The 21,771-nt window shown below is 38.8% G+C and overlaps 1 protein-coding gene across 2 annotated transcripts in view; it reads right to left on the bottom strand.

Moving 5' to 3' along the window:
- The window catches only part of rabgap1l (RAB GTPase activating protein 1-like), a 175,184-nt gene that overhangs the window by 128,748 nt on the left and 24,665 nt on the right, over nt 1-21,771 (bottom strand). Inside the window, exons 8-11 of one of the 2 annotated variants that reach the window (XM_030049026.1) lie at nt 20,044-20,110; nt 19,522-19,624; nt 15,105-15,271; nt 8,683-8,806 (exon numbers count right to left, since the gene is read on the bottom strand). In XM_030049026.1, the coding sequence (XP_029904886.1) occupies nt 8,683-8,806; nt 15,105-15,271; nt 19,522-19,624; nt 20,044-20,110 (461 nt within the window). Of the gene's footprint in view, nt 1-8,682; nt 8,810-15,104; nt 15,272-19,521; nt 19,625-20,043; nt 20,111-21,771 lie in introns of both variants that reach the window. The other variant, XM_030049025.1, reaches the window with a different exon arrangement.

Here is a 21,771-nt window from a genome sequence, read left to right on the forward strand (position 1 = left end):
GTGTGGTTTGCGGTAGAGGAGCGTTTCTCAGTGACCTACATTTGAGTTCCACCACCATGTTGCACCAGGTGCAAAACCACTTCCATGCAAAATATTAGAGAAATACTTGTCATGGTCTTTGGCAGTATTTTTGTTAGTAAATGTGTTAGGGCCAGTCATACATGCATGTTCCTAAAGTGAGTGCAGGAAGTGAGTTTGGTGACGTGGTTTTTGGGGTTTGCACAGGGAAATGCAAAAAAAAACAAAAAAAAAACAGCAATGATTAGTCAAATTTGAGGAAATATTACAGTTACTGAAAAAAACTGCAAAGTTCCAGATTGCGGATTTCATAGGAGTTGGTTTCATTTTGTGTTAGTAATTACAAAAAGCAAAACTATTCTTACAAACCTTTTCCAGTATTTTGGTTTACAGCTGTATATTGACAAAGCTCCTTCCTGTTCCTTTCCTTTCCTTTTCCTATTCTTCTTCTTCTTCTTATCACTTTTTCCCAATGCTGTAGCCATAGTAATGTTAAAAAGATTATATCAGGGTATCTACAAGTATCAGAATTCAATTTTTAGAATTCAATGTTTTAAAATACCCATTTAAGACAAATTTTGACAAAATTTAAGATGTTTTGGAAGAATCATATTTTTCTTATTCAAATAAGCATTGTAGGTATAAAATTAACTACTGTGTACTTGGTAGAAATGTGGTCAGTTATTCAGTAGATGGCTCTTTCCTTCAGGTTAGATAGCAAGGTACGAATATAATAAATCCAAACGGGAATTCTTTTTCATAAAATCCTAGGACAGATAAGTAAAAGGGATTTCCAAGCAGGTAAGTGTAGCAGGTCAGTGTAATGGCAGAATTAGGTTCAGTTAGGCTGAGAGCTTTATAACACCAAACATTTTGATTCTGATGCAAAAGAATTTGACTCATTTTTGACAAAAAAGAATAAATGAAAAAAGTGTTGAAAATGGGACAAAATAAATTCCATTTTTAATCTATTTAATTTCTTTTAAGGCCAGATATTTATAAAATTGAATTTAAGACATTTTAAGACGAAGATTTTTTAAGGAAAGTCAGACACCCTATATACACACAGCACCTTGGAATAGCAGTTTAATATCTATGTCTGAGCACTATTAACTGAATTACAGGTATTTACCTCTAATTAAAGCAAATACTTCTAATTATCACTGTTACAGAGTCAAATGGATGGTGGAGGCCTTATGCTGTGGCTACTCGTTATCAGTGGCTCTAAAATCTGCTGGACTCTCACAGTGTGAACAAGAGGCAATCAACAGCCAACCACTTTGGATGCAGTGGCTTTTAATGACTTTCTGAGCTGCCCTGCTGCTGGGTGAGATGAACTGATCTCCACACAGGAGATGAACACACCAGCACACACACATACACACACACACACACAGACAGAGTACATAATAGGATACATAAATTCTGTACAAATACAATTCAAGCAAAAAACAAATGGATACATGTGTCCACTATATGAATACACACATAGACTACATATAGTAGTACACATAAGTATAAGCACACTTTCAATACATATAGTATACACATTAACAGACAGACACACATACTCCCTCTCCTCTGTCTGGCTCATATACTCAGTGTGATAAACACTCAACTCTATCGCTGGTATATTCCCACCTCCCTCTCTCTCACAACGAACACACACATACACAGAAACACACACACAACTGAAACGGTCATTTTGCCTGGCTAGCGTTAGCCATGATGATTTCTCTCAGTCCAGGGTTTGGTGACAATCTGCCTCCGCACTTAGTTCATCTGACAGGGAGAAGCAAATTCTGACAAAAATACATCACTCAGATTTTCTCGCTGAACATTGCAATTGTGATATGAATTGAAACGGATATAAACATACCTTTTTTTTAATATTATTGCTGTTTTTGAAATTGAAATGTAAAATGGAGGGGAACTGTAGCCACACTATGTATGAAAAACATTATGTACGAAAAAGGACGCCTTAATCAGGTGGTTTGATGGCAGTCACAATGTTTGGATGTAATATTCTCTTCATAAATAAATATTCATTTTAAAAAGGACAGGGCTATGATGCCCATCTATTTTTAATAAACTTGTACATTAGTAAGAGACTTCTTGTACTACTATTCTTCTCTAAGCTCCACCTATGCTCCAGTTATTGGAGCCCTATTGTTTCCAGAGTAGCACCTTTTTAGTGGCATTTTGGAGGATTTGCTAAGGTTAAATCATTTCAGGTTCAAAAAGGCCTTTTTGAGCTTGTTCTTACAAGCTCAAAAAAGCATAACAGACTGTCAATGCAGGGTCTGGGTGTCTTCAATGCATTTCAAAATGTATGCCAAAAAATGACGAACACGATCAAACTGGTTGTAGAAAACATGAATATGTCTGAACACAAAATCCATGTTGCCTGTTATTTACTGCTTCATTATCTTCTTCATTTGGGCACTGTTACCGCTTTACAATCAATAAAGATTCTTTGATTTTTTTTTTTGTTCTATACCCAAATCAATGTATATAAGAATCTCGGTATTAATGCAATTCATTCATGGTTTTAAGAGAAAACCTGGGCTTGCTGCTTTTATGTTTCAATTACTTCATTTACTATAGAGTTTCCACACCTGTACACATACACACAACATGTACTGTAATGTTTTGTGACATACAACTTTTGACACAGTGTGTCTGTAAGTCTCATCAAGTTCAATTTCAAACAAATTTTTAATGCCTGGGTAAATGAATTACTGCATTCTGCACATTAGATAAACATGAAAATACAAAAACAGGATGACTTATGTGTACATATGAATTTTAACATCTATGGGGAACCAGCTGGTGTGGGAGTGGCTAGGCCTGGAGAGCTTTTGTTGCTTATATGTGAGTGTATTTGTTTTGTATTTGTGTGTTTTGTATTTTCTGCATATCTGTGTTAAGGAACCCTTTGAAAACAAGATGATTCATCTCAAGGGGTTTATCTTCCTAATAAATATTATGCTATTTTTCAAGCACAAAACCAAGAAACTGAGGGACATTGCGAGACATTTTCTATAAAATGTTTTTCAAGGGAGTGCTCAGCACACCATTGCTCAGCACACCATTGCTCCTATAAAGCCCTGTAGCTTTAGCGGGGGGTTTTCAGGTTTTCATAAATGCTTGATGAGCCATTTCAAGAGGTTCAGACAGCACAAAGCTGCTGCTTCTGTCCTCAGATTGGCTAAGGTCACATGGTGCTAAAGCATGACTCCAATGCCACAGCCACCTTACCAGGTGATGGAAAAAAATGTGAAGACAAAGGTCATTCATTACTGTTATCTTTTAATCAGCAGAGGGGAGTGAGTATTCACAGTAAGATTGGTGAATCTGTGATATGCATGTACAGCTGTGCTGAATTTCAGTGTTAGATTACAAGCCCATACATACATTCTGTGGCCACTTCATTAGGTCCACCTGTGCAATCTAATACAATCCAGTCTGAATGTTGTGCCATGAAGTTGATTTATCTGATGCCTATAATGCTCAGGTTTTCTTTTTGTCACAGTAATAGAGGTGTTCATTCACTTCTGTGTTTGGCACTGAGCTCATAGTTAGTGCTGCTGTTGGACTGGACTGCAGTTTATTGACAGCTGTTTCCACTTCTCTGGCTCCCTCATGTATATAAATAGGGAGAACCAAAAATTAGAAATATCTCTAAATATAATGTAGTCCAGTACAAGACTACAAAAAACTACAATGTCAATAATAAACATAGAACTAAACTAACAGATTCTCCATAATGTCAACAAATACTGAACATTGTAAACTTTGTTAAAAGGTAGAATTTATGGCAGAGCTGTTGACCTGAACTGTATTAGATTGTACAGGTGGAACTGATAAAGTGGCCACTGAGTGTATATATAATGTTAGGACAATATATATGTAAGTGTCTTACTAAACAAAGTAACAATGCCAATTCATTTGAGGGAGTTTAAAATAGAATCTGATATGTCGCAGGCGGGTGCACAGATGACACCAAAGAATGTCCTTTTTTGTAGAACGATGTCGAGAACGATGAAAGTTTGCAGATAGCAGGTCTTTAGAACAGAAGACATATGCTCAGCATGTAACACGTGTGACTGGAACTTCGTTCTTTGATTGTTTTGACTAAGACCAGCGTCTTCAGTACTGGACAGAAAATCCACAACAATGGTACGAGTCCACATAGCAAAATGGTTGTGAAGATGTGTTTTCTGTACAAATGTATGTTCATGGTCTGTGTGATTGCACATCAAATGGCCTAGAATGTGTCTGTGTGCATGTATGTGACAGGATAATAAAGAAGAAAATAAGCAACAATCAAACAGTGTGCTGTGAAAGGCAAAGGGGGAGAAAAAAGAGGAAAAAAAACAGGCTTGAGGCATGTTTTCCACATCGCAACTTCCAAGAAGACAAAAACGTGTGCATGAAATGAATGTGCATGTGCATGTGGCAGTGGCATCTGTACAGGGAGTGTATTCATTCCTGTTCACAACGAGGCTGACCTCCAGCTCTATGGCCCTGAGCACCTTGTCATCCTCTTGTTCTCAGTGCTGGGAGGGGTGGCTGCTTCACTGAAAAAGCTCCCTGAATGGCTGCTGCAGCGTCTGTTTAAAGCGTTGGCTCTGGCCTTGGCGGCTGACTCGTGTCGGGGCGAGGCGGCGAGGCATGCGAGAGGCGCTTTCTGCCTCCCACACGACTAATAGGTTTGAGCACTGCTAGGTGAGAGGAAGTGAAAGACTGCTGGCTGCAGTGAAGGGGAGGGAGGAACAACAGAATGAAATATGGATGACTGTGGTGGCTGTCATTAGGTGGACCATGAAACAAAAGAAGATAGGTGTTTTTTAGTCAATATATGACACAAAAAGTATTGGCTGAAGTTGCACTAGGAAGGTTTATTTAAAAATCCAAGCTAATTTCCTGTTGTGTATTGATCAATATCATCTGCTTTTATTCTCTCAGTTATGAAAGTATGTGTAAATTTGTTTTGTTTTCAGAAGTGCTATAGAAATATTGCATAAAATTAGTGTGAAACTCTTTCTTGAATCGCACCAAGCAAGCACTTCATCACCAAGGACTCATCACCATGCACTAAGAGTAAGTTGTTTGTGAAAACATAGCACCAGCTATTCCAGCATTAAATTAAACATATTCTATTGATGCTTTGATCTGGTGCTGTTGGTACCTTGATCAAACCCCTGAGATACACAGGAAATTGAACCCATAAATGCTGGAAGAAGGGGCATGGGGGACGTAGCCACACCCCTATCAGCAGGTCCACTATATTGCCTCTGGCTTCCTGGTTTTGTTCTTATGTGCTCTTGTGACTACACATGGCTGACTCCCATGTTAAGCACCACATTCAAAATGGCAATGAGCTCCTTTTGAAAAACTTTATATATATATATATATATATATATATATATATATATATATATATATATATATATATATATATATATATATATATATACACACACACACACATATACATATACATATACATATATACACACACACACACACACACACACACACACACACACATATGTATATATAGCACTTCTGAAAACAAAACAAATTTACACATACTTTCATAACTGAGAGAATAAAAGCAGATGATATTGATCAATACACAACAGGAAATTATCTTGGATTTTTAAATAAACCTTCCTAGACCAACTTCAGCCAATACTTTTTGTGTCATATATTGACTAAAAATCTTCTTTTGTTTCATGGTCCCCCAGTGACAGCCTACATCTCTTGCCTACAGATTTCATATCTATCAGTCCATCTACCCATCTAAACATCTATATTCTACTTATAGAGACCATAGATGTAGAATGAATACATTTCCATGTTTTTCATATTTTAAAAATACTAACATTTCAGTCTCCCTGAAGATTTCCATTTACAATGTTTGCATGTCTCAACAAACACACACAAACAACAACTATGCATACAAAAAACAAACATGTATATTATTCATATTATTCAAAGCAATATCTGCATTCTTCTCTTTAAAGTCATCATTTAAAGAGTACAACTCAAACATGCTTCCTCTGCCCACTATTTAATGCATCTCCAAGCCTTCAGCCTGCATTGGCGTTGTTAAAATGCTGTGTTCCATGTATATTGTCTCACAAACAAGACAGATTTGTGAGTTCACTATAGCAGGTGTTAACGTGCAGTCTGAGCTGTGGCCAGACCAAATCCCTGACACCAACAGCACCAGGCCAGCAGTCAGGTGGAAATGCCAGTCTTGTTTATATTAGTGGGCAGAAACTGGGTCATGTTTGGAATCCGTTGGAGTCTAACAGCTGATGTTATTACTGCTGTTGTGCCTGCATCCCTCAGGCCGACAGCCCTTATTGACGGGGGATGAAAACCATTCTGCCCTGGCGTGTCACCTGGGTCGGTCACCTTTCTATTTTACAGTCTAGACATTTACTGTAGAGGACACTTCAAGGTGACTCGCAATGACGGAGCGACTATCATTTCAATGTCTGCTCAAGAACACTTGCATCCACACTGCGAGTGACGTAACCGACATGCTGCTACATTCTGATTGGACTGCATCTATGCTATGGTCTGCAGCGACAGACTTTCGAAGAGGGAAATAAATTGTTTTGCTGCTTTGCTGCAGAACTGATTAAATTTTGAAAAACTCCATGACACATCCCTTGTTACAGCACTTTTTAAACTGACTGATAGGAACTTTTTTTTACCCATATGTTATGCAAACTTTGGTTTAATTTTGATGAAACTGGGAGGCCTAATGCATGTTGCAACTATGTTTCGACATCTTCATACATAAATTTGCCCAATTCTAATTGCTAGCATGCTAGCAGCAAAGGAAGGCATACTCGTAGTTTGACATCACAGTGCCACAGAAGTATGACCTCCAATCAAACCACTAAGCCTTAATGTGCATAGGTGTGCGCACGCGGACACACAGTCAACTTTATGGCACAACAGCTGTATTGGATTGTATTAGATGGCACAGGTGGACCTAAATCAGCCACTAACTGTGTATACATACGATTTCTCATTTGGATGAGGTGTTTGTTGTATCTAGTAAAAATAACAAGAATCCCTTAAAAAATAGAATACAAACCACAAGGCAATCTAATGTTTCTGTGCAGATATGTATCGTTTTTCTCAGAAATTTAAGGCGGCAAGAGATTTCTATAGCACTATGCAACATGTGGTCACATTTTCAACCAAAGGAAATTTGATAAAGAAATTGTGTCGACTGGGCAACATGATGATCAACAACACCTGGCAGTCAGAGTGAAGAGACACAAAGAGAGAACAGGCCTTGTTTTGAAACTATGGCGTGGGTTTTCAGATATGTACTATGTTATTGCTCATGATTTCAAACACACTAGGGTTAGATAAATATACGTAATGTTGCTGATGCTGGCATTTCAATAAAAACTGGACACTGGCATGCTGATGACGCTGACTGGTCACATGATGAAGTGATTGTATGATCTGAAACCAGCCAAGCCCTGCTTTGAAAAGCTGCTAACCCTAAAAGACATTCATTACTCTGGTTTCAGTGGAGAGTTTTAGTGTACTACAACAGTCTAAGGAGCTACTCACATTACCAAGTTTGTACCATGCCCAAGCACGTTTGCCCCTAAAATCCGGATTATTTGACAAGTGTGATCGCTCCGTACTGTGCTTGAATACAGTACACTTCCCCCGCTCTGGCACGGTTGGAAGGGGTGTGCTTCAGCACGGTACGGACAAATACACCAGCACATGCACAGACGTAAATCATGCAACTTTCCTCCTGCCTCTGCAAAATTGTTCAATGCACACAGTGCGATTACCGGCGAATGGCCGCGTTGTGCAATCAATAATCAACCATTTTGTCTGTGTCGCTGTCCATTGTGCTGCTGCAACCGTGGATAAACAAAAGTCGGTTTATAATGAAAGTACAGCAGTCTGTGTGCGCGGAGATCCGGCAAACCTGGTGCGGACATCCCATGTCCGATTAAAATACGTCTTTTAGTTAAAAGGAAGACATGATGAATGTATTTGAACTATGATGACGTCGGACCATGCCTGTTGTCGTATTTCAACATGATGACGTACATACCGGGGGCAATTGCACTTGGGTGCATTTGGGCTTTAGGTAATGTGAGTCCAGGCCAGCCGGGGACTGGGGAGGGGGGAATTTTTGCTTTAGCACGATACGGGCCAAATGGCCCTAATGTGAGCAGGTCCTAAATGTGGATTCACAGGCTTTTCCACCTCAACATGAAGAAAATAATGGGTGAAATTCTAAATACATTTTCAGCTTCATCCAGTACTGATATCAGATCAATGGATACTGGTGGAACCTGTGATATTGTTATACTGGGTGATAATGTGCTATTGCATGGTACATGTTTTTAAATCAGTCAGAATTCCTCTGGTGTGAATGTATGGCTAGGACGATATATTTACCTCCTGATTTGATACCATCATACCGGTAATATTTGGGTGCAGATTTCCAAAAATCAATGCACATCAAATATTTAAATATTTAAGCACTTACCTATTGCAAATGTACATTTTGAGTTGACGAAAATAAATTCAACTGGCCTGAAAGCAAGAGGGAACATCAAAGTCACAGAGAAAATGAGAGAGAGTGGTCCATACCTTCATCAGCCTCGTCTTCCTCAGCAGGGGAGGCCAGTCGTCCTCTTCCATTGCTTCTCTCCGCCTCCCTCTGCAAACTCACCACCTCATAGACAGCATCGCTCTGACTGCCCCTCTCTGCTCCCTGCTGAACACACACACATGCACGCACACACACACACACATACATACACATGCACACACATGAACACACACGCACACACACAGGATAATATCGGATTAGCTTTTGAATTAAATTTTGAATTTTGCTATGACAGCAGCATATAGGATATAAAGAAAGAACATCGTCAGTACTTAAGAAAAAGAAACATTAAACATTAAGCAACCTCAGGTACCAATATTGAGTTTCACTGGGTACATTTTTTTTTTCTGAATTTCCAATCCCTAGTTTCAATCTAATTAAATTTTATTATGCCTGGAGGTCACACCTTAAAACTTAGTATACTGCTTTGGCTGCTACTTTAGCTGTTAGATTATAAACTATGTATGTAAATATGCATGTATGTAGATAGGTGTGCATGCAAGTATTCTTTTACTCATGTATCTATTTTTTATTGAAAAATATTTTGGAAATCAGTGCCTTCATTCTTAGCTGTTTCACAAACATTTTTTTAACAACAATAGGCTCCACAGACATTTTGTAACAAATGAAGAACAATGTTCAGCTAGCTGAGAAAAAACAAACAAACACACAAGCTAACTTGACCTTGAGCAATAGACGCTACTGGTGTTTATTTCTGGTCTGTTCAGTTACTATAGTGCTCCTGCCGCTCTCTCCCACCTCGCAGAAAAGATCAATGAACTGGATTGATCTGCCCACTCACATGTTGTCTAATGAGTAACTCAAGTCAGTGATGAGAGCGCAGATTGAGAAAGCATATCAAGCAGGCCTATTTTTAACAAAAATCACAGGAGTATTAGGTAACAGATTTGCTTTCCAATGACCTTACTCTTGTGAATTAACCTATGTATTAACCCTAGGGAGAGGGAGTGCACATTAATGCTTGGAAAATGAAAAAAAAAAAAAAAAAAAACAATGACAGGATTTTTGAGCTGAGGGAAAACCGTTGTAGAAACACACTGACTGAGAGAAGAGAAGAACTATATTATTAATGTAATTATTTTGCTGAGTAACAGTTATTATTTTCAAGGCAACAGGATCTGAGTTTGAATATAAATCATTTTTTAAACTTCCTTATACGTCAATTCATCTTCGGTTATATTGCAGATAATACTGACAAAAGACAAGCTCATTTTGTGAGGAGGAACTTTATTGAAGTCCAGGGTTAGTGACTATATTTGAAAGCTTTAGATAGACAACTAACATTGCAACAAAATAATTAAAACATCTATATAAATGGAGAATAATAAGTATAGTACATTAGTACAGAATATATAAGTACAGAATAATATCTAGTACACCATGAACATTTGTATTTGGTTTGTGTTCATGAGTTTAGTGTCGATAAGATGCACTGCCGCTATGCTGCATTTGTATGTTGTATGGTGAGGTTTTGTTTGTTTTGTTGTTTGTTTTATTGTTTTATTGTATTTTGTGTGTATGAGTAATAAAAATTTAACAAATAAATAAACATTTTTAAAAAGTTTTATCCAGTTTTGTTTGTTGTAGTGTAAGAAAACCATCTCTGTCTGCTGTGTTTTAGCCCATTTATGGTCAGAAATCACTTGAAATTAGTGAAATCAGTGGTTACATACCACCATGTTGACTGTGTCACAACAAAATTATCAGTCCCATTATCAGTCCCAGTATTTTGATGTAAAATAATTTGTTTCAATGCATCCTGTTGCTCCGGCACTTACAGTGTCACAATTAAATGTTTGTTTCTCATTGGAGCAACCCATGCTAAAAATGTACAGTATGCATTAATGGCTGCACTGATCAGTTGACATAATCAACAAACCAGTTATGCTAACATGTTAACAAGGTTTTTTAATATTAAAAGTAAGGATTTAATGTGAGAATCCATGGCATTTGTAAGTATGAAATCACAGAAAAATATGCATGAATGCATTTCTATGTGATCAAACATGTAAGATCCCCTTACTGTACTATAACATACAGTAATGACAGAAATATTAATGAAGCATTCTATTTTTTTCTCTTTGTCTTCCTAGTAATAAAGCTGTATAGAATAGTCTCTCATAAGATAAATTTATGAATTACTTTTATTTTTGCAATGACTAATGGGAACTGAGAAAGCAATCCTTGTAGAGATTCATCAGTTACTAAAAAAATCATTAGTTCTGGCCTCAACATGTTCAGCACATAACATCAACTTTATATGATATAAATTAATGCAGATATCACATATGTTGTAAACTGCATGCATCACTCATATTACTCATGAAACAGAGTCCTGTCAAGACACAAAATAACTGGACCCCTGCTCACAATACAAATGGGCACTGTCTTTGTTTTGTCAAGAATGAGTAGTAGCAATGACACAATTTATTAATTTACTGACACTCTTCAAACACGGTGGTGTTTCCCTCATAAAAAATTAGTTCAATGTCTACACACTGATAAATTCAAGCTCGCACAATAGTATGTATACACTCTCTGGGGTAAACTTATGTGAACTTGTCAGGCGTTTCACTCATAGCCACTGGCAATGAGTTTCTGCTGCAGGCCTGAAAGCCTCAGCTTTGCAAGTCCATTGTCCAGGACACATTTCTGACATCTTGTATTGTTCTGACTTTCACTTGTCTTGGTCTCTGCCACTGCAGAATGTTGATTTGAAGATGATAAGGATGTCCCTGACTATCTACAAACCTAAAAACAATTTTAGTAATTAATTGTGTTCCCGGCATCACAAACAACTGTAAAAGATTCCACCTGTAGACACCTGTGCATCTAGAGGTCCAAAAACCTCCTATGCATTGAGAAGTTATATGCTGAAGGGTTTAGTCCAGAGCTCCTGTGGATACATCAGCATTTCTGATGCTCCATTGGAGGATCCTTAATAATTGTTTTTGCATTTGAGAAGATATGAAGAATGTTTTTGAGCTTTTTTTGGTCTTGGTCTTGTTCCGGAATAAGACTCAATTTGTTGCCATCCCAGTCTTGATTTGTCTGCCTTGGTCTAGACATGATCCTGGAGGAGACTCAACTGACAATGCTGACTACAGTGCTGGTAGGTTCATTTCCTGGTGAAACAGGTGCCGAATATATTTCCAAGAAACTGGAGCTGATCATGTCTCCCTGGTTCTTCGCATGGCTAATGACACCCTCCAGCAAAATATGTCTAAATATATAAATAAATAAAATAACCACCTCGGATTGGAATCTCCCACAAAAGCACCACACAATATTATCTTTTAATTAGCTCTTAACCACACTGCCGCTCCAACATTCTTCCCTTTGCTGATGAGATAACTAGAGAGGCAATCAGGCGGGCGAGTCAGGCCGCCACCGTTAATTACCCACACACCAATAATGAGACAGAGCCTCTTATTAGCTCCCTACAATCCAAAGCCTCCCCTCGCTTCACTGCTCTGCCGGTTCCCCACGGCCTACAAAAGAAGATTTGGCTTTTAACAGGGGAGGTAAGGCTTACGACTTGGCTGTTTTTTTTTTCTTTCTCGCTTTAAAAGCACCTGCCTCAAACAGTCAGACTGGGTGTCCTTGTGTTGGTGGATGGTAAGTGAATGTACTTTCTCTTCTCTGCACATTTTAATTTAGTTGTGAGCTTGAACGTTTACAGGGGTCTGATGTTTGCCACTATGCAGTCATAAGGTAAAATATTGGATAAAAACATCAACAACGTTTTGGAATGCATCTCACCAGAGGCATGTTTTTACCGTAATTACTTTGCTAAATATTGGCACACAAGGTAGTGAGAGTTGGAATTGTGTCGTGTTGGAATTAAGGATGGCTGTTATCAGTTTGGAGACAAATGACAGAAGGAAAGGTTGGGTTATTATCCATACACAGGCTAAGTATCCTGAAACATTTTAAAATCAAGAGAGTCTGATGATGAGAAACAGAGAAACTAAATCAGAGAGTTTAAGTGAGAGAGACAAGAGAGAGAGGAACACAAGCGAGAGAATTGTAACACTTCTCTTACAGCATCTGACTGCTCACTGACCCTGTAAATAAGACCAGTGAGAGCAATACCACTTAAACCTTGCTCTGATTACCACTACTACCATCTGCTCAGTCCTTTCGCACTTGACATATCTACATCCATTTCTGCCAACAGACTTGGCCATTTCATCTGTTTTTACATTTAGCTTACTTCAGATTACTGTGAATCTTTACTGCTGCGCAACCAGCAGGTGGAAACTCTTTCAGCTAAGGCATGATGGAATGACACCTGCTATGTTACACATGCACAGATAACAACAAAGGTGCTATGCGTAGCATTATTTAACACTGATATCTGGTCACCACATTCACTGAGATATTAAAATAATTACACTAGGAAGTCTGTCAGTCTAGCAGCCTCTGCATTGTGTTTTACATTATGAGCCACCACATGGGCTTTGGAAGGAAACCTGCCAGATTGTTTTACAGCACAAAACAGAGTAAATACAGCTAAAGCTTTCAGAGTTGCATTTCCAACATGTTTGTCCTCTTTGGGGATCGGGAGGCGGGAAATGTGGTCTTAATTTGGACAAACACTAGAACTAACAATGCAAGTAGTGTGAGGTAGAAGCTACCAGTTGTCTTAACCATAGGCCAGTTTATTTCGTTTTTATCTTGATGGACTTTGCTTTAATTTGCACTGCCAAAACCTTCACCCCATTGCATTCGTTTGTTTATCTGTTTGTTTGTTTGTTGGGAGGATATCTCTACAAGTTATGAATGGATTTACATGGAACTTTGCTGAAAGGTTGACCATGGGCCAATGAAGAACTGATTAACTTTTCACACTGATTGGCCAAAGTGGGGTGTGACAGTGGCCATGGATTCACATAAAAATATATGTAACTTTTGAACAGATTCAGGCAACACCATAATCAGTTTTGAGACTGGTTATGTGACAAGAAAGAACAGATTAGCTTATCAGACCAATTAATTGACCAAAGTGATGAGCTTTTGGTGAATATCCAACATGTGGAACTGGCATATCTTGGCAGCTGCACAGTGTTGGTGGAGGTCTGCACTCTATGCAGTGCTTTCTAGTTTGTTGTTGTTTCACCATCTGAAAGTGGTCAATAACCAATCTGAACGCTGACTGAAAAGATATATTTTACCCAGACGTTCTACTGACTACTGTGGATCATATTAATTGATGTGTTAATTAATGTATCAATTGTGTGTTGATGATTGAGATGCCACCGTTCCAATATATTGAACTGGGTCTATTTAGACGTACCGTTTTTCATGCACACGTAAAAGCCATTGTAGAAAGACTGCCCACCAGCTGGCAAACTGAAACCCGCATTCAACTAGTTACCATCATGATTCATCATATATGAGTCCTAACTGCAAAGCCCAATGAAAGACTGAGAGTGACTGAATTTAACAAACAGGCCTAGACCACACAAGCTGTTTTGTGGTCTCTCTTGAACCCACTGACGTATGGATGCCTGACAGTGACATAATTCTATTCATTCTGCACCTTTACCGCACATTCCAATGTGACCACCCACACCCGCTGATAGTCTTATATAACAAACCTGCACTGCCAACATCTGCGGCGGGTCTCATGGGACCCGGGGGCCAGCCCGCACCATGCAGGCACTGAGCTCTAATCTCTGATCAAAGGCTATGATCAGAAATGGAGTGTCATTGCCCAATGCTACGCAACGTCTGGTTCAGTGTCCACATCATACAGTACATTTGACTACTTCCCTGATCCTGAAATTTTATCATTTTTGCTTTTTTTAATTTTATTTTATTATTATTTTTTTTATCTTGTTTAATCAGGCAGTTGAAATTGTGTGTCATCAATGACTGCTGATCTACTCATCTACTTAGAACATTTATAAGCCAATTCAGAACAGTAAAACAATCAGTACACCCTGTGCAGCAAGAATAATAATAATAATCATCATCATCATCATCACCATCATCATCATCATATTTGTTATTATAAAGTAATTGTTGTTGTCATTATTACTACTGCCGTTATGTGGTGTTCAGATATTAAAGTTTGATTTGATGAGACTCAGGTGGTCCTCATAGGGAAACTGGTTGTTGAACCAGCAATTAATATCAAATAGCAAAAAATAACATGAATGAGAACAAGAAAATGGGGTGATATCAAACATAATGCTACTGACAAGATAAACACGAAGACTCATTTTGAATTTTAGCACATGTGCAGTATGTATGAAATAACAGCAATACAACACGTGAAAGCAAAAAAAAATCATAAGTGATTTGAGAAACATGAAACCATGAGACTGTGATTGTGGTGGGGCAGTGGGGAACTCAGATGCGGCAGAGGTACCTGTCTGAGTTTGAGGTAGAAGGTCTCGCTGAAGGCCTTGCGACTGAAGTACCAGAAGCGTTCGTTGGACGGATAAACCCTGACCAGTGTTTCTAGCAGGAAGCGAACTGGTTCCACCACCTCCGTCACCACCAGGTCCACCGCCACTGTCATGTAGACCTGCTTATCTGCATGAAACCGGGGAGAAACAGGAAGTGGCTGGGTCACTGTGGGGGCAAAGGTCAGCTGTGTATGTGTGAGGGAGTTACTACAAGAGGTGCTAAGCGCTCTAAGTTTGGTAATGCCTTGCGCCTGTTGTCATGGCCAAATTAGCATTCTGTCTACTAAGAGTCGGTATGAAAAAAAAACAACAGCAAATTTTCCTATTAACATGTGGCTTGCGCAATGCCTCTTTTGTACATGCATCTTTCTGTCGGGAAACAGTATGGTGTTGCCAAAAAGGAAAAGAGGTTTACAGAAGAATTTGAGGTTTGAGCTGAATAAATGAACACACATTCATATACTGCAAAATGAAAATGTGCTGACCTCACATAAATATGCTGTGTGGGATACTGTTTCAGTTCATGCAGTAGGAGGGAAAAACATTTCATCAATGACATTTATGAGACAGAGGACAGGACTTGTCTCCGTCTCGTCTCCTCTGAGCAAGAACAATCGCAGATATCTTAGCGCCAAGATAAGACAAGTTTTTCACTTGCATTAAACACCACGTACAATCACTGAATCAGTAATTACTATCAGCCTTGATAAGGCAGAACAGGTGATTTATTACCATAATTGCCTCCTCACATTTTGCGTTGAAAGTAGTAGCCTCCCTATTTTTAGGCGCTAAAATCCCACTTCCCCACTAGAGTAAATCACATCAGTCACTAAATAGGGTTTTGTGACGGCACAAAACATCTGGCCCAGATCTACTAAGCCAGACTTTTTGCATGTGTTTCTATGAAACAGTGTGAAAGTGAGTTTGTACATTGTCTATATATATGTGTATTGTATACATGTACTTTCGCATGTGTGAGTATGTGAGTAAGTACAGGGAGAGCAGACACTAAGCAGAAAGTACACAGTCAAGCACGTTGTTGTTAGTTGAAACACTGAAAGAATATCAGCCGGCATTTACATGATGCTGGTGAAAAAGAAACTGTTAACCTGCTGCTTGTAAAAAAAAAGCATCATCAGCAGGAATGGAACTTGTTTTCTGATTATGAGGGCCACGTAGACTTTTTAGGATGCCTTTTCTGTATCTTTATAGTTTTGTGTCAATAACCCGGAAGTGAGTTCACATTTTTTTAGCCATGGGGTCCCTTGGCTGCAAAGTGATTAGGATTTGAATAGGGCTGTATTTGAAAGCCTGATATAAGGTCTGTGGTTCAGACGCAGTGTCACATTGTGTTCTCTGGGATAAAATAAACTCCTTTGGCGCATAGCGGTCACTACAGTGGACAGCTGTTTAACAGTCATTTTCTCCTAAATGCAATGGTTTCTATGGTGGAATTGCATCAGCTGTTAGAATGCTCTCTGCTGCTCCCCCCATTGAGGTTTATGCAGAGACTGTCAGTTCTTTTTGCTGAAAACATGTTAATACTAGTATCATGACATGGTAATACCAGTCCTGCATCCTTAAAGAAGTATGGAGACTCACAAAAGTGTTCATGCCCTAAGAAGAGTAAAAACACATAAGAAAAAATCTTGACTCAGGCTTTCATAATTCATACATCAAAGGGTTAAGCATCACATTCATGAATTTGAAAACTTTTATGTGTCCTAATGAAGTAAGCTGTTAGGAAACCCCATGGTTTCAACAGCCTTCAAAGTGCAACCACCCTGGGAAATTATCACCAGCCAAATGCTGGTAAAGTCTCTGTGGGAGGTAACCAAACATTGTCTAGAGGTTATTTTCTATTCTTAAAATCATATTGGGCTGGCAAATCAGTCAAAGTTTGTGGTGAATTTTGGAATCCATAAATTAACTGGGGGTGAAAAAGCCTATGCCACAAGATGAACCATTAAGTTAAATCAAAGCTGTGTTTCAAATTGCAGAGGAGGTTGGTTTATACCACAGGACCTTCATACATAAAGAGAGGTGAGCCTCTCACTGATACAACAATGACCAGCCTAATTATAGAGGAAGAATAAACAACTAGTAGAGAGAAAGAGGGGGCAACTAATTTATGTCACAGTTAGGAGGTTTTATTATTTTAATCAGTCTGTAGAGAAACAACAACAATGCACCACAATCTTAAAATAGATTCCAATTATGATAATGTCAAGGATGAACTGCTGGGTTAGAGAAATGTTTTGGGGGAGAAGCATGACTTGTTGCTTTAAAACAAATTAATCTGTGAGCAACCAACATTTCCTAACACATAGCAAAAGAAAAATTAGTGCTGACATACACTGATCAGTATTGTAGCTTATAACCTGGTTGTAATAAAGCAGAAAATATAAAACTATTTTCGACAAAACATCTTATGTAATACTTTCACTTTAAATAACAGCAATATTTTCATGATAAAAAAAAATGCTAATAAAAACCTGGGAATTTCAAATAAAATTCCCCAAAAATCAATCACTTGATGTGCATAAACTTTTTATCAAATAAAAAGAAATACAATAACGATTTGCTCAGTGCCCAACTGTAGCATCCCTGCCTTTTAATGTGTTCCCTGCACTTTATGTTATGCACTTTGAATACTATACTATACGTCTTTCAGTGCACTGACCGTCCTCAGGCATCAAGACAGCTATACAGAAGAGCTGTGTAGCTCCTTTGAGGTATGAAACAGCTATACAAGTGAAATGTGGAGGTAAAAACAAAAAACTGTTGTGGATAACATCATCATTCTCAGTTTGACCACCATGTATATGCACCTAAAGACCATTTCTGTTGCTGTTATAGTTACCCCTATCAGACTAGGAAAATCGCCGTTGTAAGTGCCTGTGCCCAATACCAGACACCTGCCTATTTCAAAACATCTCCAACTTTTCTGTTCCTGTGAGGATGTGGGCAGATTAAAAAATGGCTGCTAAGCTGTATGTGTGTGTGTGTGTGTGTGTGTGTGTATGTGTGTTGAGGTGAGCCGTGCTTTAACACTGCCTGGCTCCCCTGAGCTAGACTGCTTTGACAACCTGCCATCCACCTTCAAGTCAAACTCTCCTGGCCTTCAAGTCAGCAAGTTGCCAGGTCACCTAATTTGTTAGCTATAATGGATTGGGCGAGGTGAAGTCTCTGCCTGGGAACATTCTCACTGGACAACACAGTCTGAAAACATGTAAACGTTTCCCTTTCAAAGGCATGAAACATTGTTAGCCGAATTCAGAGGTATTTCATCTCAAGTTGAAGTTTATTTCAACATCTAGATGTCAATATTTTGTCCAGTCAGCTCTGACCATATTTGTAAACACTATTTTTTAATTGCTATTTTGGTGTATGTAAATGTTAATATTGGATACACATTTGATTCCTTTACAAAAAGTGCTAAGATTACTGAATAACTTATCATTCTGTTTTGGATTCTTTATGTGTGTAATAAAATAACACTGTTACAAGGCATTACAGTATTTGATGCCCTGTAACTGCACATATCATGTTTGCATGTGAATTATATACCAAAAAATAGCAAAAAATCTCAGTGCTATTGTGTCCTCTACTCTTCACTCCACTGAGTGTGCATGTTCCTGCTGCCTGGCTCCGTGTGTTCACTCGTCCATGTTAGAAAACCTGCCGAGCTTTGATGAGTGATAGTTCATTAAAACAAGGCACAGGACTAAATAGGGATGGATGAAAGTAATTGTCAGAACCAACCTCTGCTGCCAGAACTGCGTTAAGCTAAATTGTGACCTTAGAGGTTTAAGAGTTTTAAACAGTTTCCCGCTGCATCTGTGGCGTTGACCTCCACACCTAATTCCTTCTTTATGCTGATGACCAACCAGTAGCTCTGTACTTGTAGTTTCTACTTGAAAACAACCAGAAAAGGCAGCTAAACCGAATATACACCATGCCACCAATTACTGGCATGAAACCAATTCAAAATACAATTTGTGTCTGCTGATCAAATTAGGAAAAAAGTACAAGAAGGCCTGAATGAATACTTTAACGCCAACAAGGCCTGGGAAATCTGAATGGTGGGACCCATTTCAACTGGTTCACAACTGAAAACCATCGAACCCTAACCCTAGCCCAAGATAAACTGAAAAAGGGAGCACTAATTTAACTTTACATTGTCTAGCTAACTGCATCAAAAGCATCAAACTATTTTAATTTAAAGTGCACACTAACCAAATTATTTTAGCTTTGCTCTATGGAATCTGTGAACCATGGGTGTTTAAAAGCTGCTTTGACTGTAGATGAAAGAGGATGTCAACTCAGCCAGTGTTACAGTTTGGAAATAACAGCTTGAGCTGGACAAGACCTCACCTTTAGGTGTGTCTTCGTTCAGTGCCTGGAAGGCGGCCATGTTGGGATTCCACGTTCCTGTGATCACATACGCTTTCCCATCGGAGCTCTTCCCCATGGACTCCTGGAGATCAATTCATGGTTTATGTGTCTTTTCTTCATGTACACTGAATAAACCTTTATATTTAATGTGTGCTATGACTTAATATAATCAAGATGTTTGTCACCTTGAAAAGGTAGGTACACCCATTTCATCGATATAAACTGGGATAGCTTCATTCTTAAAACAAAGGAAAACTATTCAACTGATGACAAGTGGAAAATTAACCCATAAATTCTATTGTCCTGCAGGTGTACTGACTCCAAATATACCGTGAAATGAATAGGAACCTACTCATTAAACTCTATTTCTCCAATAGTAAGTGTACTTTATTTGGTAAACTAATATAAAGGTGGGTATACTCTGCAGTATTCCACCAATTACTGGCATCTATACTCCACCAATTATATACCAGTTAAAAGAGTTAAGCTTGTGCTGCTCACCATGTCTAGCAGATGCATGTCGCTGTTGCGGACTTTCTGTCCTGGACTCAGCAGCATCCCAAAACACCTAGAAGACATTAGATGAGATCATACCATTACACTGGTGTTTTACACTGGTTACCTGTTAGTATCAGTGGAGATTTTAAGATTTTACTGATCACATTTAAGGCATGCATGCGTATGGGATCAAGTGAGTAATCACTCTGTGATTACCCAACATGAGTCAGATCCCAGCCCAATGTAGAACAGGCAGATTCCTACCAGCTGTTCTCAAGTCAAGATTAAAAACAACAGGACTATTAAACTATCATTAGGCTTGCTGTGGTCTAGGGTTTAACATGAATTTAAAACTACTCAAGTCACGGGATCTCTTGAGCGTGACATTGGGGTCCTCAGAGCCTATGGTTACCACTAGATGTCGGTTCTTCAAAGGTTCAAATTAAACCTGCTGCAGACACGGTATAGTTAGTAATAAGGAGAGATGTCTTCTGCCCATATCAGTTAGATCAAAAACAGAAATAAGCAAGTTAATGCTTGCAAATTAAAAAACAGCGTGACCATAAATTCATTCATTTTGTATTAACAGTTATCCTACTCAGGGTTACAAGGAGCTGGAGCCTGTCCCAACATACACTGGGCGGATGGTAGACATACATATAACACATACATTTAAAAAATATCTCCACTTCAATACACCAAAGACAGTGTTAGGTTGCATAGGGTCATGCATGCAAGAACAAAATGTGCAAAAATATCCAACTCCAAATCTATAGCCCAATCTCCAATCCATCAACAAAAAGCCCATATGCCAAATTAGAAAAAAAGAGACGCAATATTATTAACAATTATTGGGAGACAGAAGGCACTGCCCACAATGTCACTGGTGTCGGGTCCAGTAACAGTCTTGAAAGCCTCTAACTCAGCTCTGTGTGGGTCAGGCAGACCAGGCTCATTCTAATCACTGGCCAGACTGTGGAGTACTACAGTGGAGTAGTTTTCAAGCCGATGGAGAGGCATGCAGAGTGGCTCTTCAATACGCCAAAAGTCCTTTCAATATAGCTGCAGGTTTTTCTGTGACTTTTATTGAACCAGACCTCCAGGTATGTAATGCGCCTCCGTACATGTGTCACAATGTAACAGCACAGGGGAGCACTCCATGGTAAGCCCTCTCAATCTTATGAAAGGTAGGGAGGTGAGACTTGTTAACATGAATCATTAAACCACCTGTAGTCATCAATTAATTGCTATTGCACTTACTCTAGCGAACTGCAGCTTGTACTTTCGCTGACAAAAAATGCAAAAATATAAGCTGCAGTTCACTAGAGCAGTCAAAACCAGATTATGCATTTTGTCTGATGGACTTATGCCAGGAAATGAACGGGGAGGTGCACAAAAAAGGAAGGAAGGTAAACATTGTGCATTTGCATATACTTCTGAAACTGTAATTATACAAAGCTGATTGAAAATCAGCAAACTATTCCTTAAAAAGTACTTAATGGAAATGAGTAATCTCTGTGGGAAGGACATGCATGAGGTGTATGAGAACAGGTGTGATGATCTAAGTGCCTCTTTGATCATGTATATTGTCATGTAATCCAGATAGTCCTCCAAATCATTACTTCTATATTTAGAGGCTTTGTCGATGCTTGGTCGGTTTATAAAACGGAACAGCGAATCCTCCACCGGCTGTGACTCAGACTGGCCAGGTGGGAGGATCTCTATCTTTCT

The sequence above is a fragment of the Myripristis murdjan genome, chromosome 4, assembly GCF_902150065.1.
Source record: "Myripristis murdjan chromosome 4, fMyrMur1.1, whole genome shotgun sequence".
Classification (NCBI taxonomy): domain Eukaryota; kingdom Metazoa; phylum Chordata; class Actinopteri; order Holocentriformes; family Holocentridae; genus Myripristis; species Myripristis murdjan.